We start from the raw sequence: 23,803 nt of genomic DNA, 5'->3' as shown, positions 1-23,803 counted from the left end.
TATTGTTTAATTTAAGGTTTTATACTTATGGGCTGCAGGTAGTTGTATTCTCGTTCCCACCAATCTTGTTCATTGTCACGATAATAATTGATTATAATTTTTTGTTATAATTAATTTCACAAATGATTCTTATGATGCATTTTTTTAAACCGAATAATGATATTAATGGATTAAATTGTTGGTTGTTAAAAAAAAAAAAGAGAGAGAATTTACAGAAAATTCGTACTGTGGTGAACGGAGATGATGATTTTCGTCATTGTGGTAAAATGGCATAATCACTTTTTTGGTTTCATGTACTCTGTACAAATATTGGGCTTACTCCCATAAACAATAATCCAAATTGCATTTGGATTGCAATGAATTCCACCCATGGTCCGAAATGCCGATAATATCGGCGATATATCGCCGATATTATCGGTTTTGAGGAGTACCGATTTTTTTTTCTATATCCAACTGGTTTTCGGGATAATATCGCGATATTATCGAATCGGTGGCTGACTTCTCGGAGAAGAACGCCGAAGCTGTAGAAGCTCCGGCCGACTGTAAAACAGGACCCTAGACTCCGATCTAGGTATGAAAATGAAAAACAAGACGAGATGAACATTTGTATATATGAAATTTGCCGTGAAACCATCGGAGGTGTTCGGAAATTGAGTCGACACGCACGGCCTCGCCGGAGTTCGCCGAGTTGCAGAGATGAGAAGGAGAGGGAGAAAGACGATGCTGATGATGATGGGTGTGCATGTGTGTATGTGGGTCTTGGACCATCGGCGCAGAGAGAAAGGAGAAAGACGACGGCGGCGGCGACGAGGGAGAAGCAGAAGCCGATCTGCCGATGTGGGTCTCTGTGCGTGTGTGTGGGAGTGGGAGAAAGACGATGGTGATGATGATGGGTGTGCATGTGTGTATGTGGGTCTTGGACCATCGGCGCAGAGAGCTAGAACGAAAGACGACGGCGGCGGCGACGATGTGGGTCTCTGTGCGTGTGTGTGGGAGTGGGAGAAGGATCGAGAGACATTGGGTCTCTGTGCGTGAGTGTGTGTGTGGGGGAGAAGGATCGAGAGACGTACGTGGGTGGGATTGGGAGATCTGTGTTTGTTGTTGGTTGTGTGGCGGAAAACGGAGAAGGGGGAGAAGGGACTCAGAGAAGAGAAGGGAGAAGGTTCGAGAGAGTCTGAGAGAAGACCGTATGCGTGTGAGAGGTAAGTGTGCGTGGGTTGTGTGCGTGTGTGGTGTCATGTCGGTGTGTGTGTGTGGTGTCGTGTGAGGTGACTGTGGACCTGTGTATATAGACATATAAATATTATATAATGCATTCTTAACCTGTAAAGCTGTAACACCAATAATATTCTTACTTTTTGGTTTTAGATTCTAGCAATACTTGCAAAGAATTTATGTGGCCCTTTGATGTGGTTGGGTCATCTCATCTGAGATGCCTGACTGAGATGCAAAAAATTTATGTGGCCCTTTGATGTGGTTTTAGATTCTAGCAATACTAGCAATACTCATAACCAACCATTTCCCTACCCTTCATATCCCATTCCTGTTGGGATGGAATCGAGCGACTCATGGAAACAATCCCAGCCTCAATCTTCAAATGATTTTTCTTATGAACAACCTCAACCAATCTCGGATCCATATGGGTGGCATGTTAACAATTACATGCAAAACTATTTTGGGGATTTATCATTTGATAACTACTCTTCACAATACACTCATTCTACACATAGAGATGATGAAGATAGTGAAAAATTTGAACCTCATAGGAACTCTATGTGGTACTAAAGTGTAAAATATTGTACTAATTCATTATATATAAATGATTATGGTGTGTTTAGACTTCTTTCATTAATTACTACATATTTTATACACTCAAAATGTTTGTCAGATCGCTATATAATCAACTTGATAATGTTAAATCCATCATGCAATGCATTTCCTTCCAATTTTTTGTGATAAACTAATAGATAATTGACTAAATAAACATCCTGCAAAGTTTCAATAAAAATTTCCAAGTTTTTCTTACAATTTCCGTGGTTTCCATGTAATTTTTATCGATATCGATATCGATATTATCCCGATATTTCCATCGATATTTCCGTGTTTTCGGATTACCGATATTTCCGATATTACCGATATTTAATACCTTGATTCCACCATACATTCAACATTCTTAGATCTCTGAATACGATTTTTGTCCATTTTAGTTTAACCCTATGATCTTTAAATACGAATATGAGGATAGCAAGAAAATATCTGCGGATACAAGTCTGATAGGCGGGTTTATTTACTTATTTATTTTTAAAGAAATATTATTATTTATACAAAAAGGAGGGAATGAATTTAGCTTTACAATGACTAAATAATTATATGGTTCAAATTCGTCTTTAACGAGAATCAAACTTAAAACCTCTAACTTCAGGCATAACATTTAAGAGGGTGAAACCGTTCACCATTTAACCTAGCAGGTGTGGTGAGCAAAGCAAATTCTTACTGACTAAAAACCTAAAAAAATAAAATAAATAGAATTACATTTACTGTTATAATTTGAACTCACCCAAGCACCCATAAATATACAAGTATTAGAGTTAACTTTTGGTAATTATTTTATGAGTAATGTTATTCATACCATGTTTTTATATCACATTTATATACTGACTTAGGTGGCATCTGATGTGAACAGCCACATCATTTGAAAAATTTGCAAAATCTAAGGAAATGGAGGAGAAAGACTCCTCGTATACCACAATCATCATTTAATTAACTAGTTTTTCTTAATTATTAGTTTATTAAATAATGAACTAAATTTAAAAATATGATTAATTCAAATGATGTGGATGTCCACATCAAATGCCATCTAAAATGGTATGAAAATGTGGTATAAAAACATAATATGAATAGTATTAATGTTTTTTTATTATTTCACGATATAAAGAAGATTGGGCTCATAACCTACAAGATAAAGTTCTTTGTATTTTTAATCCTTGTTTGAGATCCACTTCTATTTAAGGGCTTCTTTGGTATTGTTGTGCTTTCTAAAAAAAATTGTTTATGTTGTGCAGTGAGAATAAATAACTGTAAAATAAAGTTGTTATGTATTTGGTAAACATTTTTTTAGTAAAAGTGCTTTTAATAAAAGTGTTTGGTAAACTTTTATATAAATTGCTTTAAATATGTTAAACGACTAAAAATGATTTAGTATTTAATGTGATATAATACTTGTCAAAGACAATATAGGGGCAAAATTGTAATTTTTAAAATATGTGGGGGTATATTTGCCATTTGAAAAGTTCATTAAATGATGTAACATCTCACATTGCCCAGGGAAGTGAATCTTGTAAGCCTTATATGTATATTCTCATCTCTACTTAGTATGAGGTTTTTTGAGAGCTCACTGACTTCGGGTTCTATTAGAACTCCAAAGTTAAGTGAGTTTGCGCGAGAGTAATCCCATGATGGGTGACCCACTAGGAAGTTCTCGTGTGAGTTTCCAGAAACAAAACTGTGAGGGCGTGGTCGGGGCCCAAAGTAGACAATATCATGCTACGGCAGAGTCAAGTCCAGGATGTGGTGGATCCTGGGTCAAGATGTGACAATTTGGTATCAGAACCAATACCTGGTCCGAAGTGTGCTGACGACGACATTGGACCCTTAAGGGGGGTGGATTGTAACATCCTACATCGCCCAGGGGAGTGAATCATGTGAGCCTTATATATATATTCTCATCTCTACCTAGTACGAGGCCTTTTGGGAGCTCACTGGCTTCGGGTTCCATAGAACTCCGAAGTTAAGCGAGCTCGCGCGAGACCAATCTTAGGATGGGTGACCCACTAGGAAGTTCTCGTGTGAGTTTCCAGAAGAAAAAAACCATGAGAGCATGGTCGGGGCCCAAAACGGACAATATCATGCTACAGCAAAGTCAATCCCGAAATGTGGTGAACCCTGAGTTGAGATGTGACAAATGAGTATTGATTACTATGTTAAAAAACAAAAAAACTTTTTTAGAAGCATGTAAACCCTGCTTCTGCTTTTCTATGCTTTTTTACTTTCATTGATAGCTGTTTTTTTTTAAAAGCATTTTTTTTGTTTTACTAAACACATTTAATGTTCCAAATTTTTTAATAGAGAAGTGTTATTGGCACTCAAAAAATTTCATTTTACACTCCTCATAAATGTATTTTTCTTTCCAAATATAGAAAGTTTGAAGTGTAAAATAAGATTTTTAGAATGCCAATAATGATTCCATTTTAATAAGCTGCTCTTTCTTTTTTAAAGCATCACAATCCTAAATCAACCTTAAGATGAATTTGTCGTCGAATTCTGTTCAAGTAGAAAAGACGTAGCAAGCTATTAAATAAAATAGGGGCTCACAATACTAGGTATTAGACTGATTATTTTTTTAATTTTTTTTATACAAACTCGATATTCTAAATCATTTTAGTCCCTGAAAATAAGATATCAAATATGATGAAAAGAAACAAACACATCCTAATCAATAATTATAAGTTTTTTTTTTTTTTTTTGCAAGTGGCCATTTATTATAGTGATGGAAAGGTATTGAGCCTTTGCATGATGACATGAGCCGTCGCCATCCTGTCGGTGACTAATCTAACAAATCTATCGTTTAACAAAATATAAAAAAGTAATTATCATTTTTTTAATTTAACTTACTAGATGTCTCGCTTTCTATTTTTTTTTTTAATTTAACAATCAAGAGTAGTTATTAGCTAGATTGTCTCGCTTTCTAAATTTTTTTTCGTAATCTAGGTTCATTGAATTTTTTACTTTAGGTTCACTGTTTGGAAAATTATGATTGCGATTACAAAGATTCAATGAACCTAATGTAGACGATTCAATGACTTAAGAACAGATTTGGGGGAGCGAGACAATGACGCTAATAGTAGTGCTAGTTCCTGTTGCAGTGATCGCTGCAGGCTTAAAATAATCGATTGATAAAACAAAATTTCGGGTCTAACTTGGATGGCAAGACATGAAAATATATTCCCGAGTCAAACTATTCAACCCAGTTGAACACACTGAAAAATAATTGAGGACACTTTAATTCAATCAGTTGTATAAAATGTTTGACAATAAACATGCATATCACATGCATAATATACTTAGCTATACTAATCAGGAATAATCTATCCATGAAATCTTCTGGCTTGTCACCATGAATCCTTAAACTGCTTTGGCTTGAGCAGAGACTGATTGGATGAGGAGATTCTTGCATGTCGCCGGAAATATTTCCACGTGAGTTATCACATATTCATGCGACGAGTGTTATACTCACGAGGAGAATACCTCGGTGTTAACTAAGTCGTTGCAAATCGGACGGTGCTTGCCTAGAGTCACCGTCTTGAGGGACTGAGCTTCGATGATTTTCATAAGGAAGTTGAAGAGCCTCTGGAGAATTCCCAGTGGAAAGGCCTGGTCTTCTCTTGCATCCATTCTTCAAAACCTTCTGTGGAATGAGGGGTTACTTATTATTCGAGTATTGCAAACCCTATATTTATACACGCGACTGAAACTTGAAGTAGATTGGAGTCAAAGGAAGGTATTGATTACTTTTGAATATTGCTTTGCAGAAATCATATTATATCTGCTCGTGTCAGAGAAAGGCTGCCCAAGATACCTTTATTCACACGCTGCATTGACGACACGGTTCAAATCTTTAAGAAACTTTTTATATGTGTGGAGAAAATGACTCAGTATATTTAAATGTCATAATAGAAACATTTAAAAATATTTTTTCGAGTATCCAATTCTAAACATTTGTATTATGATATTTAATATACGGACTATGATACCGACACACAAAAAAATCTCTCCTAATCATAGAAGGAACTGATGGTTTGGTATTGTTGTACTTTGAAAACAAACTGTTTCTGTTGTGCTGTGAGAATAAACTCATTTTTGCTGCTTTACGTTTTCAGCTTTTTTATACCCAAAATTGTGAAAATAAGCTATTTTGAAGTGTTTACCAAACACATTTGTAAGCTCAGCTTTTTTATACCCATTTTTTATAAAAGCACTTCAGTACTAAACTAGTACTAAATTCACTAAGTTGAAGTGATAATAAAACTATTAAAAACTTCTAAAAAGTAATATACTAATTGAAAGCTACTCTAACTTTGATCTCGATGCTAAATCTCAAACACAAGCAGCGTTAGGATTCATAATTAGAATAGTACCAAGTAGATTACAAATTCTTAAAATACTTGTAACGATGGTTTGACCTAATAAACGATATAAAAGTCGCTAAGCTACTGTTATGTTTTATGAATCAAAGATATAGATTTAAATTCACTCATCATGCACTATCGTAAAAAAAGTATCATGTGTCACAAATTATAGATGTGTTATTCGTTGTCAAGCAAATAATATTGCTCATCGTTTGGCCCGTGTTTCATTACATATTGGCATAGGGTGCTACTGGTTTGAAGACACACCCTAAGATTTAGTTCTGGTGTAATCTTTGCTGATATGTAACATAGGTATGGTGCTCTTTCTCCTTGGTTTGGAGTTTTTCCCACTAAATATAGACTCGTTTGGATGTCCTCTTAAAATGGCTGAAAGCGATTTTAGAAAAAATATTTTTGGATACCAAAAGTACTTTAAGTGCTTTATGCAGGAAACACTAATTATGTGCTTATTCCAGGAAGCACTTTAAGTGTTTTTTCATGATTTACTTGCATTTTTACTAAGAATTGGTTTCAAAAATATTTCCACAAAAAACATTTTCAATTATTTTAAAAACACATCCAAACGAGCTTTATAACTATGAGTTAATCCTTTTCAATTTAATACGTGCACTCCACCGCTTGGGAAGCAACACCACCACACCCACTTCTTCCTACCCAAACACCCCAAATTTCCAAACATCATGTCTATGTCACTACCTTCAGGGGTTTGCTTTCGGCTACTCACCATCCAACTTTTTAATTCAATCGTTTAATTTCTTGGAATCAACCGTTACTGTTTTTTTTTCCAAACTACTTTCCGGACTACTAAAGAAAGAAAATAGCTACTTCAATCACAAGGTTTTGTTTCATAGATATTTTCCGAAGTGGCTTTAGCATCGGGCAGCATCAGATTCAGAGGAGCAGAAATTTTTAGTTGTAACAAAAACATAAGTGGTACATTATATGTTTTAACATAGATGGTAGATAATTTTATTTTTTAAGTTATTAATTTTTTAACACACATATCCCATAATTTGTTTAATAATACGTAATGTACCACCTCATCTACCGTGAAAAATCTCTCACGGAGGAGAGGCACATTCAATATCTACCCAATTATTACGGTCCTTGTGCCAATGGCAGACCAAGTTGTAAATGTATTGGTGGGACATATTCTTTTCTTTACTTCAAAGGTTGAAATCTTAAACCTAAAGTTTCTTGACCCCATAGGTATCCGAAAAGGAACTCATAAAATTATCGGAAATATGCGTAAATAGAATCGTTCATAACTTTAACAAAAAAACAAAATTTATAGACATTAAACAAACAATAAGTTGTATATAAACTACAGTTTTAGTGTTAACTTGCTGTCTATTTAGCATTCATCCAATTATCCGTACGTTTATTTAAGTTTTGTAACTAGTTCTATTTGTTTGTGCATATTTTTCGAGAATATTAGAAGACGAGATGGTAATTACCAAACTTTAAGGGAAACAAAAGGCTATAACACATTCATAATTAACTATCTTAATAGCATATTTGATTAACTGGTCATCCCAAATTAGTCAGATTCTGTGATCTAGTACACACAACAGATGATAATCTGATATAATTCCAGCTGCAAACCATGGTAAAGTTATGAACATCTGGTAGTGGTTGAATTCCCAAATGTGCCCACCTTCCCGCTCAGATCAGAATCTACCTTTAGAATTGATCTTAAAGCTCTTGGCTCATCTCTTCCCAGCTCTAACGAGTTCAACTTCTCGAACGATTTACTCTTTCGTCGTAACTTCATTGCTTCCTCTATGTCCTCCACCCTGTCATTTATGCTGACCATTTTCTTTGGAGCTTCTGCTAGATGCGCAACTGTTGATACTTCTCGTGTTTCATCTTCTCGAGTCATTGGGTGAACCTTTCGGTCTCTTTTGGTCCCGGCTTCATTAGGGTTAGCATCGGAAATGGCCGAAGGGCCTAGTTTCACGGTCTTGAAGCCTTGGTTCATCGTGATGAAGTTGTAGAGCCTTTGGCAAATGCCTAGAAAGTGGAAATGCTTATCTCTTCTGTTCATCTGTTGATTTTGTTTCCCGTAAAAATAACTGCGAAGCGTCGAATACGAATGAATGCAAAGTTGCAAACAAAGGAGTAGATAATGTGGAAATTTGAATGAATGGTTTGCTTGTGTGGATACCATTCTTAGGAGGTGTAATTTGGAACTGTGAAGCAAGGTATTCTCGCTTAAACAAGACAAAGTTTCTTGTGAAACTTAATGAAAGAATACTAAAAATGGCATTGCCCTTTCCAATGAAGCAAGACAGAATATCTAGGAAGGCATCGTTTGGAAGAATGGCATGCCTGAGACGTACTGGACTACATTTCTGGTACATTGCCGGTGAAGATACAAACAGCAAAAGGAGAGTTTCCTTAGAATTGCAAAAGAATGAGGTAGAAATAAAAATAATGTTAGAATGCTGTAAGGATCAATCCCGAAGTATTATATCCCTGCGTAATCGGGTTAAAAGTTGAATTCAACAACAAAAAACGTAGCTACTATACAGCTAGTTTGGTAAATTGAGATATGCTCGGTTTACCAAATTGGGTAACAGCTTATATCTCGTCATCAACACGGTAGATTTTATGAAGGATGGCTTGCTTAGATAGAAATCCTCCCACAAAGACGCCAGAAAGCTTAAGGCTGGAAGAGAGATTTTTCAAATACCCAGATATCGCGGACAAGGACCTACAGAGCACGGAAAGCATGTCAATATCACTTGGGGGAAGAGCATAAATGGGAAAGAAACTGAAAGTGAAGAAACTTGAATAACAGAACCCTTAATATTTTGCGTTACTGATAAATATTCTTGTGCACCGGTTTTTTTACTTTTTACCCGGACATGCACTGGTGTTTTCTTTTCAATCACACTTTACCTCCTTCGATTTATCTCCAGCAACAACAGCACCGTTCGAGTCATATGCTTCGAATTTCTGCCAGAAAAAGTAAAAAGGAAAAAAGAAGTAGCACCTTCAGAAGGTAAAGTTTTGAATTAAAAGCATTAAGTTATAAGACAATGAAAGAAAGCAACATGAAAATTATAAACGAGTAGTGAATCCAGCTGTCCATGTACCTGCTTTGTCAGAAACTCGAGCGTAAACTGTATGAACACCTTCTTGAGGTCATTTCAATCGACACCAATCTGTGATTACTGATTAGAGAGAGGAAAAGGCACAGATGAAGTAATTGTAAAGAAAAATATGACACCAGTGTACTAGAATGTAAGGAAGCATAGCTAAGCTTTTGATTTCAAGGCAATTTATGTGATAGATTCTTATGAATTTCGGTGCTCATGGCAACTGAGGGATGTTAAGTTGTAAACACATACTGAAGATATTTCTACAGATTCTGTTATACATGAAAGCATAAAAATGGAAAAGTTTCTTCAACCAAAGCAGTTAAAAGTTAAAACGAAACGGTCAGCATCAAGAGTTCAGCCAAACAATCTCAACATGAGTAAATCCCATTTTCCGTTATGGTGAAGTGTTTGCGTAGCATAAATCGCAATTTATATTAATCAGACAGACACTTGCCAGTCGTGCTCTCAAAATTCGTATTTTTACAACCAGTTCCATCATTTCCCAGAAAACCTTACTCCATATTGGATCTCTTTGTTTGATTTCATTCTTGAGTTCCTGCAAACGAGAAGATCATACATAATGACTCAACTTCAATAGCAATTCCTTTACCCAAAAAAAAAAAAAAAAAAAAAAAAAGCAGCATAAAATTTTCTTAAGAGAAACTAAAAAGTACAGAAGCATACCGAAAACATTTTCTCCGTAACTGCTTTCCTAAAAGAATTTTTGTCCCCATTTTCCATTAGAGTATTTATCTGGAGAAGGTGAATAGATTAGCTACAGGAAGAAACTCAAAGAATGCAACTGAAAGAAGAAATACAAACTTGAAAGGACGAAAAGACGGTAGAACATAAGAAATATTTATTTCAATTAGAAGTAAATATACCTCCTTGTACATATGAAAAATCATAAATACACTACTATTATGACGATTTATAAAAATAAAGAACACATAAAACCTAGAGAGATGAAACTTGAAGAAAAAGAGAAAATACCTCCTTGTATAAGTTTATTGCTTCTTTGTAGAATAGATTCTTTGAATACCCCTTTTTTCTTAATTTAGAAATGGCATATGCATTTTTGAGCTGAAAAATGGAAACCAGAAACATCAAACGGAGATGTCAAATATTAGGCCTCAACTGACTGAAATATAAATAATCAAATTCGATCTGCAATCTAAACTTATTATGAGTTGCATTCCAAAACCATAACATAAAAAAGGAGTGGGTCGGAATTTAGAATGAAATTTGGGGGAATGAAGGACAGTCGGTGAAAGAATAGAAGAAAGAAGCTTCAATCGGAATTAACTAAAAGCTTGAATCGCTAAAACAAGAGATCCTTAGTACTTCACCTCTATTATTGTGTCTTCTTTTGTTCTTTTGCACCCGCTTCTTGTGAACCATCTGATACATAAAACATCAGAATGTTCATATGTAAGAACAGGAGATTAAGAACAAAAATATAAGTAGCCAAGTCCAACATTTACTAGTGGAACTAAAGCTATGAGAGTTTAATGAGAAACTTAATCATAGCATAACCAATTCTTAATCATAGTATGTCTCTCATAGCTAATTTCTATAATTGCTAAAGAAAACAAAGATTATAGGGAACTTTAACGAAAAGCTCTCGGTACTGTTCACTTTAACAAAAAACCACATTTTTACACTAAAAAGTCAATCCTGGTACTATTCACTTTACCCTTTATTTTGTCCTTATCATTAAAACTCAAAGTTTTCAAGCCCTTTTCATTAGTTTTCCTAAGATTATACTACCGACCCAGTGAAAAGTGAGACCTGCCTAAAATTTGTAGTGATCGTTATAGAGTTCCATGCTGGTGACTGGTCTAATCTAACTACTAACAATCTACGAGAACAATAAAATTCACTTTTGAAATAACTAACCTCTTGAAAAATGAGATTTTTTCATGAGGTGTATAAGGCTCATAGATAAACCCTGGACTCAACATGGCTACTCTAAGAGCACCCTGCAAATATCATAAGGTAAACACGCACGGTATTATTATCCGTGATGTAAACAAGCAGACTAAGAAAATTAGAAGTTCATTGGTTCTCTTTATCAAGAGCCCAAGATTACACATACAACTCCAACCTTAAAAAATGGATACTTGTTTCAGTAAAGAACTAAGGGAATATATTAAGAAGAAGTGAACCGCCTGAGCACCATCCACATAAACTGAGTCGGAAGAGTTACAAAACAAACAGTTGAGCAAAAAGATAACATACCATTTGTCTTGCTTGTGCAGGCGCTTTTACTTGTGTTGATAGTGATCTTGTGTCACTCAAGAAGAGCGGCAACTCAACCGCCTGAATGAAAGACAACGAAACAATAAAAAAGCGATGGTCATAATCAAGATTAGCATTGGCATCCAACCGATTCGCGTTATGATGAAGAAACAATCGAAAGGGATGCTCATAATCCAAATTTAGCATTGGTATCAAACCGATTCAAGTTATGAAGAAACAACTGAGAGGGATGTTCTTTATCCAAAATTAGCATTGGCATCCAACCGATTCGAGTTACAAGTTTTAGCAACTCAACAGCCGAAATGAAAAGTGAAGGGACAATCAAAGGGGATGCTCATAATCCAAATTTAGCATTGGCATCAAACAGATTCAAGTTACAATTGTTCGAAACTTACCATTGCAGAACGCAATGTCATGGAACTTCCGTGACTCCAAGGAAGGCTCCCATGGCTGCCCTCGTAAAAGCAAGACGATACAGTCCGGCCATAAGATTCCGGGACTGATAAAAAATAATAAAATTTCCAAAAAAAAAAATTGTGTGCCAACCCAATAAATCGGTTACAAATTACTTCATCACTTGCAGAAAATTCAAAATTACCATTTAAAATACCAGTTGCATGGTTTCTTGAGCTTCCAAGCCTGAAAATTCAAAGAAGATGCAATCTTTGAAATACCCATTTCAATTAATCATCAGAAGCATTTTCCTTTCCAATCCAAAGCTTTGGAAAAATTGAAAATTGAAAATTCTCAGCAACCAATCAGCGAATTAACCAATCATTTCTACTCACAGATGGGAGGATTCTGCAATCTGGGCCGTACGATAGAGAGCTCAAATCTGGTGTAAGCCTCTGAAAGCCATCGTTAATCACAAATCTTCGAGGACCCCAAATTGATCTTCTGTCAGTAACATGGAGTGATCGATAACAGAGAGAGAGGTTTTGTTTGTTGGAAGACTAGCAGTGGAAAAGGGTTTAAGGAGGATCTTTACGGTGCTTCGCAGTTATACAGTTGGACCTCCATGCATTTTATTTTATTTTTTTTTAAAGGAAACTAATGGAAAAAAAATGAAAACTCTAAGTTTTAACGATAAGGATAAAATAAAGGGTAAAATAAATAGTACCAAAATTGAATTTTTAATGTAAAAATATGATTTTTCATTACCAGGAACTTTTTGTTAAAGTTCTTTTTTTTAACTTTTTATTCCAAATGGTCTGAGAATTGATCACACTCATTATTTTGTTGGGAGTTTTAATGAAAAGCCCGCGGTACTGTTCACTTTAACGAAAAACCACATTTTTACACTAAAAAGTCAAACTTGATACTATTCACTTTACCCTTTATTTTGTCCTTATCATTAAAATTCAAAGTTTTCAAACCATTTTCATTAGTTTTCCTTATTTTGTTCCCTTAATTTAAAAATTGATAATTTTCATTTATGAAGTTTACTACTTGACTTCAATTTAGCCTTTGTAATCTAAATTCGTCAAATTATTTGTTAATTTGCTGACGCGGCACACATGGAGTCCACATAACCAATGATATGGTGCTCCGTGAATATAAAAAAACCACTTTCTAAAAAATTAAATCCCTATTTCCCTCCGAGCCATCTTAGCTCCTTCACACTGTAGCGGAATCCGCCCATTCTTATGCTCATGAGGTTCATTGGTGGTGTGGACTCTATGTGTGCCGTGTTAGCAAATTAACATAAAATTTGACGGATTTGGATGATAAGGACTAAATTGACATGATGACACACCCCGTCCCGAAGGAGGGCATGCTGGCCGTCACGTGAGAGTGACGTAACCATTTGCACAGTACGGAAGCTTTAATTATACAATTTATAATTTGATACACCCGAAGGTGAGTCCTAATTTTGTCCAATCTATCAGAACACCGTCGAATTCCTCCTAGTCACCACACCTTTGTGATTCCTGAACCTGGAGGGGCGCAAAACCAAAATTGAGTGGGTCAGTAAAACAATTCTTTTCCAAATCCAAACATTTCTGGGAAAGTATACAGGTTTTACAGAGAGGGCTTCGGCTGATATATTTCTTATTATGTATGTTATTACCTAGAGAGTAGTAAATAAATGTAGTTGAGACGGTGTTCTGACAGATTGGACAAAATTAGGACTCACCTTCGGGTGTATCAAATTATAAATTGTATAATTAAAGCTTCTGTACTGTGCAAATGGTTACGTCACTCTCACGTGACGGCCAGCATGCCCTCCTTCGGGACGGGGTGTGTCACATGAGGTAGTGAGCTTTAGAGACGAAATTGATCGATTTTCAAATTGAGACCAAAATAATAAATTTGGTAAATTTCAAAGACTGCTTGTGATTAAAAAACACATTTTATATACAACAAAATTCTAATTTGATTTAATTTAGTATGCCTGAATTTGAATTTTTGGCAGTAAATTGGAATTAGGGATTTCCAGTTTCAATTACAAAAAGTGTCAAAATTCCAACATTCATTCCGATTTGGAATGTAAAATGCATGTATTTACGATAATACAAATTGAAAACTTTCTAATCAAATTGTATCTTCCCATAACCTACTACTAGCAGCATAATAATAAAAGCAGCAAGAAAATAGTATGCTACTTCTATGTGTTTTGATCTTTTGCTCGCGAAGTTGATCGGATAAACGGAACTCTTGTTCGAATAAAACAGACCCCAATGTCGCTCCACTGCGTCGCCGGACGAGCTTCCCGGCCGCCTTGGAGTTCCACTGGACGACAGCACGTGCTTTATTAAGTTCGAGCTGTATGTTTGCGCGTTGCTGGGTGTTGTCACGTTTCCATTCCCGTCGGAGGGCCAACCTGTCTCGGACACGAGGCGCCCCGGCTTTCTCCAGTGATGCTTGTAGTCCATCCACCATGGCATCAAACAGGTTGTAGTAACTTGGACCACCATCGGTGACAACAACACAAACCAGAATCTCGGAGATAAAGAGAAACTAGATTTGTAAGATTGAAAGCCCACCTAGGCATCAAATTCTGGTTAAAGGAAAGATCAAGGATGGAAAGTGAAGTAAAATTGATGATGGTTGGACGGGGAACGGAAGTGTTGGAAAATATTAGTATTTAGTTTATTTAAATGTTTGGTTTTCTTAACTTAGCCCGTTAGTATTAGGGTTTTGATTTCTTACCTTGTAGGATTAGGGTAAGTTTATTATAAATAGCATGTTTGTTATTCATTTGAGAACAAACTATTCATAATGTAGTCTCTTAGTGTTTTGTAGCTGTTTTGACATTTTCATTTGTTTAATAATATTCTTCTTATTCTTGTTAGTCTTATTCGTTGCGCACTCTGATATTTAACTAAAGCAAGTATACAAGCCTCTATACGTAACTCTTAACAAAGATGGGAGCATGCTTATCTCGTTCAACCAATTAGCTGGTTTGCTAAGATTAGTAAACTCATGTCTTGGTTTTGCAGGTGGGAAATACCGGAATCCCGTTCGAGATCCTCAGCCTTTAAGCATGTAATCGCTGAGACCAAGAACACGTAGGTTTGAGAGATTTTCCAGTTGAGGAGGAATCATTCCTTGGAACCCTGCCTGTGAGAGGTTAAGATATCTTAAAGATTTAAGAGTACCAAAGAAGCTAGGTATCTGATTTCCTTGAAAGTTGTTGCAACTTAAGTCCAAGTAGTTGAGAAGTCCCAACCAAGTAAGTCCCTTGTAGTCAAGGATAAAAAGGAAAGGCACGGAAACGTAGGGATTGGGATTATTGAGGTGGAGCTCACGAACGTGACCGGTAAGCTGTCACAGACAACTCTAGACCAATTGCAACAGTCTCCTTCACTAGTCCATGATGAGAGCCGATTTGAAGCACTCGCTTCTGACCTTTGCGTAAACCGAAACTGAAAGATGGAGTGGACGTTATTGCAATGGTTCGAACTGATAAAAACAAGTAAAACAACTCTCATGGGGATCTCCATAAAGTTGACTTTATATCAGTGAATTCTGAGTAATTCTTCGGATGAGAGCAAGAATCGAATATGGGATCTTAAGTCCAAGTAGTTGCAACTTAAGTCCAAGTAGTTGTTGCAACTTAAGTCCAAGTAGTTGAGAAGTCCCAACCAAGTAAGTCCCTTGTAGTCAAGGATAAAAAGGAAAGGCACGGAAACGTAGGGATTGGGATTATTGAGGTGGAGCTCACGAACGTGACCGGTGAAGCTGTCACAGACAACTCTAGACCAATTGCAACAGTCTCCTTCACTAGTCCATGATGAGAGCCGATTTGAAGCACTCGTTTCTGACCTTTGCGTAAACCGAAACTGAAAGATGGAGTGGACGTTATTGCAATGGTTCGAACTGATAAAAACAATTAAAACAACTCTCATGGGGATCTCCATAAAGTTGACTTTATATCAGTGAATTCTGAGTAATTCTTCGGATGAGAGCAAGAATCGAATATGGGATCTTTATTCTTGTTATATATTGAACTCGCCATACCTATAGGGTGTCGAACTTTAAACCTTCTACTTACAAATGGAGGTACTACCATATTGTACTACTAGCGGCAATGCATTCGCATGTATAATTCTCAGCTTGTAAAATTCTTTTCCTAGTTCGGTAATCCTACTTCCTTATGCGTTTCTTATACATACGTTAACGTTATTGCACAAGTAAATATAGACAAAATCGACAGTGACATAGCCGGAAATCATATTTATTAGAGGGCCCTCTTAGACCATGGAAGAAAGGATGTTCTAACTACAGCATAGCTGCACACTATCACTTTACAAAACAAGAACAACCCGCTTCCTAATACATTTAATTGTCCATAAAAAAACAATGAAATAAAATTTTAATTTTACATTTATCTTTAACTGTTGATCTCAAGAAGTATGTTCAGTATGTTCGGTATGTTCAGTATGTTCTGCAGCTTGATCTTCTACTGCACCACTTGGTGAACCAGGAACAAATGGAACGAAACCCCGTCCCCCAAAAACCGGTCTCATGAACTTGTCATCAAACTTTCTCCACAAGTAGTGAGCAGTTGTAGAAGCTGGATGTGTCATTAACAACCTTAAGCTGCTTGGTTTTCGGATTGGCTCACCGTTGCCTCTCTCACTTGGCTCACCGTTGCCTCCCTCGCTTGGCTCGCCGGCTTCCAGGAAAAGTACCCTCAAGTCTTCTAGACTTGGCATATCAGTCGCATCTGAAATGTTTGCTTTTGCATGTGGCTGTATCAGAGCTGAGATTAATGGCTTTGTGATGGAGCCAAATACCTGTTTGGATAGAAGGAAAAGGATTCAAAAGACCGATTTTAGTAATGTGACGAGTTCGTTAACCAAGTACAAAATGGCCATGTTTCTTTTGTGCTTCAGAGCTCCAAGTGCAAACAGTGGTAATCTACTAGTCCGGGAACCCAAGCTACCACCCCGAGATAGTAATGTACTAGTCCGATGATGCGAAAAGTTTGTTCGCACTTAGTGCTCTGAAGCCCTAAAAAATAATCGAGAAAATGGACCTTACTGCATTGAGCCCTTCTACTATACATCAATGTATAGCATACATTGCCTTTTCAATGGCCCAGATTCACTCGTTAAATTTCATGGATATATTCTAGAGTTTCGGTACTGCAACATATATAAGTTATAGAGACAAAGCAGGCATACCACTGTGCTGAAGAGAACAACAATGATGGTACTGGTAATCATCAAAGAACTATCTTGCGTTGATGTTGATTCGGTGGTGTCTGCAAACTGCATTATCAAATTGTGCTAGTTAGTACTTCTGCAGAACCGAAAATATTGATCTCTTAGGTTTCGAAACAGCATCAACTTACTTGGTTGTATGACAAAGCAATGGTGACTGCACCCCTCATTAGGCCTGCCCACCACATTATAAACTGGTTTTTGAACTCGATTTTCGTACCCTCTCTTTTCTGAAAACAGTTTTTGATGTTTGCAATCGGGAAGACAAATGCTGCCCTTCCGACCAATACGAGTCCAAACAGCATTGAACTGACACCAACTGAAGTCCCTGGACTGAACGAAAGAGTATGTTACAAGTCAGGCATAACATGTTTCAACATTATAACAACAGAGTCGGGGGATAAAATACAATTTCTTCGAACTTGTTTTTCGTGTTATTATGAAGTATTAACGAAGATAAAACTATGATTACTTAGATTAGTGAGATAATTACCTTGCATTGCTGGCTTTCCATTTGTCAATGTCCAAGGCATCCATGCCAACATAAAGGAATATAAAGGTTTCTGCAATGAATGACAATGTTGCAAATGCATGCCTGAAACAAACCATCAAACAATACGGATTAAAGATTCATGTTTCGCATTTCCTTTCGTTCTCGTTTGACTAGTAACTCAACCGGCGGATCATCTACAAAAAGGATTACAATAGTGTCAAAAATTAGAAAGGAAGAGAGAAATATGTTCTTACTTGGTTGTTACCCTTGAGCTTTCTGTAACGTTGTGCCATGTATAATGTGACATAACTATGCCGCAGAAAAACACCGTCAAAATTCCACTGAGACTCAGAAGCTGCAAAAGAAAGGCGATTTTAGATATCTTTTGCTCTTTTCTCGCTAATTTCCATTCTAAAATCAGTTCATCTGATCCGTTGCGATGATGTTATTTTGTGGTAGATACGATGCAAAGTTCATAAAATTAGTCAAAACCAGATTTCTGATTTGCTCGGTCTGCGTTTGCTAGATATTTTTCGTGGGATCGCCGCTAAATACATAGATGATTGATTACCATAAAACAAGATAAACTGATTACAAGATACCGAAAAGAACCAAAGAAATACTCATTAAAAATCAAAATCAATTCCTAGTCCTCTGAGGTTGACATCAAGGTAATGTAAAAACCAGTACTTATTAATATGAGAGATTTTGTTTAAGGTACCTCGGCCAACATGTATGACAAATAAGCCATAAGAATCATCAGCGCAACTTCACGATCTGTAGAATGCCTGTTCGAAAGAGAATCATAACGTCAGGGAAAGTAACTCATAAGTGTGGACAGATGAGGAAATGCAGCACCAGAGGCTAATATTTGAAGTGTCTGCTCATACCTTCCAAAGTAAAGCGTTTTTATGATAAAAGCGCTCATCAGACCGGCCTGAAACATTTTAATAAATCAATGTTAGAACAGAGAACAAGCTCTCTGATATAGTCCAAACAAAGTGATTCCTAACCATCTGAGCAATAATCTACAACTTACTGCTATACCAAGAAGAGTACTGGTGAAGAAGAGGTAAAGAAAATTCCCCAACAAGGTCAACGCTGTAGCTGCGCCAACGTTGCTGACATCTAGGGATTGTACTGCGTTGAAAAGCACAATGGAGGTAGCATCATTCACTACTCCTTCCCCAAACACGACACTGTACAGAAACGGTGTCTCATCTTGATTTAGAACCTTTGCACGTGAGAAGAAGATTACAAGATTAGACATGAATTGAAGAAAATGTTGTATTCGGATTGGGATTATAGATTACCTGCAATGTACAAACTGAATCAGTTGCTGAGAATATGGCACCGATCGCTGCACAGAGGAACCGGTAAGCACAAATGATCACTATATAATATAACCATGAAAACATATCATTCGCATCGAAACAATGATTGTAGATGAATTCGTAGTCACCTAGGAAGTCTTTAGTGGTCAGAGTTGTGAAACCGAATCTATTGAAAAGTAAATAGGCACCTGCAAAATGTTTCCAAAAAGAGCAACAGTTTGAAGATAAATTAGTCATAATTCCATTGGGGAAGCAACTTCCGCACACTCTTGTTTATGTGTGGCCTCTGCAGAAGGAGAAAAGTTGTGTGCAGAAATCATTTTCCTTCGGTTAAATTTCGAAAGATTGCAGGTCTTACCTAGTGATATGAGGCAGAAAGAAATTACTGTACCGACGATTCCAAACAACAAAATTGTGGTGAAGTTCTTGAAAAACTGCTTTTTCTTGACCTGGAAACTGAACAAGATCAAAACTTCTGAGATCAGAACCAATGCTTAATCATAACTTTGAAGATCCCATGTGACAAAATTTAAGATTTGCATCCTAAATTCAAGCACAAAGGCGATATTCGAGATCCAAATTCGAACAACATTAAAGAAACTACAAACCAAGCATTGAAATCGAAACTGAAATTCATAGAATTGAGAGTTGATTCATACCCAGCATTGAAAATGATTGGAGGCAGTAGATACAGAAAGAACAAGTCCTCGCTAAAGATCAAAATCTTCGAGCTTTCGAACCCTGTCACCAGCAACACCACCACTCCAGCAACCAAACCCTGAAACCCAACAACACAAAAACAAAGTCAAACAACAAAAAGAAGGGCCGTGAAAATTTCAGTACGAAAACTATGTGACACAAATAAAAGTGTGCAACTTTTTACATACCAAGAGAAGGGCCGTGATCGATTCATTCGCCCAGCGGTTCTCTTCGAGCAAATGACCGATAATGATACAAACACAGAGGAGTGTGAAGAAGACAGTGAGTGCAATGACAGTGCTGGTGCTGAGAAATGAGGAATCTTGAAGTGGCAACTGAGACCGTGTGGTTTCTAGAGCTGCCATTTTCTTTGGGTTTTTGTGTATCTGACTTTGGCATTCACCTGGTCGGATTTGAAGTCGATCCGAATCGGAGCCGAGAGGACAGTGCTGAGATGGTTTGGAGTTTTTGGACCATGAAAAATAAATGAAGTTTCTTGGAGTGCTGAGGCTTCTTGTTGTCATTGAATAGGAGGTCGGTATGGACTTAAAAAATTGGAGGGAAGAATGGTAGAATGGTAGTTGATGAGCATGGATCCCCTGCAGAGGGATCTAACTCAACTGCTGTAGTCCTGCCAAGTGATATTATTAGTAGATATTAAGAAGTGATTTTCGTACAGTTTTAATTTTATTTTAACAGTTTTGTTTCAAGTTTTAAAAAAACAATTATTTTTTTTCCAAACGTTTAGATTGATTAGGATAAGAAACTCAAACGATAGAAATAAAAACTTTTGTGGAAAACACTACTGATTGCACACACATGTAATACTAACACAAGATGGTTTTGGACCTTATAATAGGGAATTGGATCCTCTCCTGAGTACAAGCTCAAGATCCTGCTGACCAGCTCATGTAAGCTGTTGGATTTTAATCTAACGGCTAAAATTATTATAACTTTAGAGAGATCTCTGTTTGTAATCGTTAAATTAAAATCCAACCATGTGCTGGTCAACAGAATCATGAGCTTGTGCTCAGGAGAGAATCCAATTCCTTTAACCGATAAGCTGAACGCAAACAAACCTTAAAACTCAATCATTGTAAGACAAATTTACAGACCTTAAAAGGGTTAAAGGAAAATAGCTAAAAAGGTTGATCGACACTACATATGACATTGGACTTATCAACTTATCAAACGTCATGTCACCATCAAAAATTGAAAACATACGAACGTGGCTCCACAAGTTTTGGCAGTCGGCACGTTCCAAATTTCCAATCAGACCACGTGATCGATTTGCAGGTGAGGTGAGGACCTGAGGGGCCCCACTTTGATCGGATCTTAATCTTCTTCCTACCCACGAAAAGTCTTCTCAGTCGAGAGACGGATCTCAAACTCCAACTCCAAGTAATTAATCATAAAATAAATACCTTTAAAAGTTTAAGTTATCATCCAAGATAATGGCCAAAAGTAGGAATTCGATCTTTCTTTGGCTCCATTTGATAGGGATATCGTCTACAGTTTCAGCTTCTGTAAAATATAATGTTATCTACACACGTTTTTTTTTTTTTGTACTTCTCATACATATTTATTAATGTTTATTCGTAGGTTTTTTTAATTTATTCAATCCGGCGATTGAAAGTTGAAAAGGATGTATTAGAAATAAAAATAGATGTGTGGATCACTATTGTAATATTATGCTTGTGCTCGTAACATTTTGTTTTGTCTTTATTATCGTTTTTGTTAATCGTTCTCTTCTTTTGGATTTTGGTTACGTCTACTATTAATAGAATAAGATGAAAGATGGACGGACAAGGAGTTTCGTAAGTATGGTTGTTCTCACTTGTGCGAAGGAGGGTAACTTGGTTGAATCAACCAATTCACTGATCAGTAGGACAAAAAAGTCTATTTACAATATAACTAATATACATATAAAACTGGTAACAAGATTTCTCACACGCTATCAATCTTGAAAAGCGAATCGCCTAATATTTCCTCACTTCGCTTACAAGAAAATATAGAAACTAAAAAGAGATCAAGATCTTATGAATATTGAGTTTGTTTACCATAAATCATTTTAGTTATTCCTTGAAAAATCTGTTAAATAAGAATCAATTACAAAAATATTTTTAATTTAATAAACAATTGATCAAAATAATTTGACAAAAATTGAAGGTATCTTTATCAATTTTGGTCGGATCATAATCTCAAAGATTATTTTAGTTGCTAACATCAATCGAGCTAGACGACTACAATTATATAATGTATGGTACAATAACCAAATTCTCATATCAGTTGCCATCACATCAGTTGATTGTACGTAGCCCAAAAATATTAAGCATCTTCTCCTAAGTTATTCTGTTTCGTGATTACTTGATATACATTGACGACCAACGCACGTATCTAATTAGAGGGCAATAATATCGATAAGTAACTTACGTGCACCTAGAAACAAAGACCTTATGAAACTCTACTGTTCTTTCGAATTGGCTTTGCGTCTTTCATGCGCATAGCTTAGGTGGAAGACGAAGAAAGCCCCCTTTCCCGTGTGAGCACGCGGAGAGGCGGGGTGTGGCAAGGGACAATCATAGTAGGCCCTGTTTGGCACACCGTATAAGGCACCAGATAGTACTAATAATACGGAGTACGGTGTTTGGTGTCCGTTTCGATTAAATAATCCGGGCCTACCTTTTTTATACGGTCTTCACCTTCTTCCTTATACCGTCCAAAAGCACGGTATAATTTAGTCGGGCTTCTCTCGCTCTCTCATTCCTCTCCAGACGGTGGTCTCCAGACACTCTCTCTTCCTCTCCAGACGCACTCCTCTCTCGTCTGAAACCCAGGTTCGTCTTCTCAAATTCTTCTTCTTCGTTTGCATCACAGTTCGTCTTTTCATTTTTCTTCTTCTTCTTCCCGGGCTTCTCTCGCTCTGTCTTTCCTCTCCACACACTCTATCTTCCTCTCCAAAAGCTCACTCACTCTCCTATCACTCTCTCTCTCCCCGCCACTTGCCCCCAACTTTCTCCTCGTCTTTATCGTTACGCTGCTACTTTTTTCCGGCTACCCAAAAACCGCAGCGCTCGCCCAGTACGCCTCTTCGATTTTGGGTATAAAGTTCCAATTTTTATTCATATGGGTTCTTATTTTTGCTATGTATGTTTAAGATTTTGCACCCACTAGGATCAAATTTGGGTGGGTTTTGTGAATTGGGCATCGATTTTCAGATGCTTTTAGAGAAATGGGTTGTCAGTGATGTTTTGATATTTCAATAGTCGGACTTGTGTGGCTGCATGCGTTTTTTTATTTCTACTGGGTTTAGCTAACTGGGTTGTGCGGTTAATCTGTTTGTTCTCCAACTTTCTTACGATTTAAGTGCTTTTAGGTGAAGTACTTCCTGTGCCTATTTGTTCTTTCTTAGTAGCTCAGAGGTATGAAATTTGATAGTATTTCGTGTTAATTTTTAATGGAACTTGAAGAATGAGGAATGCATATCTTGCTTGTGAAATTCGATACTATTTTTCTTTGTTATTTGAAAATTTATGTGGTTTTCAATAGGTATAAATATGAGAAAAGTTCAACAAACAAACAAAGATTTGTCATATTTTTTTTTTCCTTGTCCTATCTGGTTCAGTATCAAACACAATATAAATAATACAGTCATTAGTCTGATACTGCACCAAACGCCCGACTAATTTAGTCAGTATTATCCGGTGGCTATTTATCCTATCCGATAAAAATAGTCAGTACAGTCTGAGCTGCCAAACGAGGCTGTAGACAGCTTCCTTGGGGCGTAGGCCTCACAAAAGGTAACAGAGGCGTGCAAAGGTTTCCTCGGGTCAAACGGAGATTGGCCTTTGTGCAAAGGGGAAAGGAGCTTGCCACAAAACTGTAACATCCCACATTGTCCAGAGGAGTGGATCATGTAAGCCTTATATGTATATTCTCATCTCTACCTAGCACGAGGCTTTTTGGGAGCTCACTGGTTTCAGGTTCCATCGGAACTCCAAGGTTAAGCGAGTTCGCGCGAGAGAAATCC

General features: G+C 36.8%; 2 protein-coding genes across 2 annotated transcripts; both read right to left on the bottom strand.

Moving 5' to 3' along the window:
* Positions 1–7,696: 7,696 nt before the first annotated feature.
* On the bottom strand, positions 7,697–12,516 carry LOC103419444 (uncharacterized). Its single transcript, XM_070820032.1, has 8 exons — positions 12,364–12,516; positions 12,174–12,214; positions 11,971–12,025; positions 11,555–11,635; positions 11,213–11,295; positions 10,663–10,714; positions 9,111–9,167; positions 7,697–8,922 (listed from the first exon to the last, which is right to left on the bottom strand). The coding sequence occupies exons 3-8, from the start codon at positions 11,989–11,991 to the stop codon at positions 8,872–8,874; spliced, it is 345 nt and encodes a 114-aa protein (XP_070676133.1). The 5' UTR covers positions 11,992–12,025; positions 12,174–12,214; positions 12,364–12,516; the 3' UTR covers positions 7,697–8,871.
* A 3,724-nt stretch (positions 12,517–16,240) lies between these two features.
* LOC103433979 (sodium/hydrogen exchanger 1-like) lies at positions 16,241–20,392 on the bottom strand. Its single transcript, XM_008372295.4, has 13 exons — positions 19,962–20,392; positions 19,734–19,852; positions 19,433–19,530; positions 19,203–19,262; positions 19,054–19,100; positions 18,780–18,974; positions 18,631–18,677; positions 18,462–18,528; positions 17,995–18,095; positions 17,741–17,842; positions 17,379–17,580; positions 17,209–17,295; positions 16,241–16,818 (listed from the first exon to the last, which is right to left on the bottom strand). The coding sequence occupies exons 1-13, from the start codon at positions 20,295–20,297 to the stop codon at positions 16,426–16,428; spliced, it is 1,854 nt and encodes a 617-aa protein (XP_008370517.4). The 5' UTR covers positions 20,298–20,392; the 3' UTR covers positions 16,241–16,425.
* Between the last annotated feature and the right edge of the window lie 3,411 nt (positions 20,393–23,803).

The sequence above is a fragment of the Malus domestica genome, chromosome 04 (assembly GCF_042453785.1).
Source record: "Malus domestica chromosome 04, GDT2T_hap1".
Taxonomy (NCBI): Eukaryota; Viridiplantae; Streptophyta; class Magnoliopsida; order Rosales; family Rosaceae; genus Malus; species Malus domestica.
The sequence above is the reverse complement of the archived record's forward strand: the minus strand, read 5'-3'. Positions and strand labels throughout refer to the sequence as shown.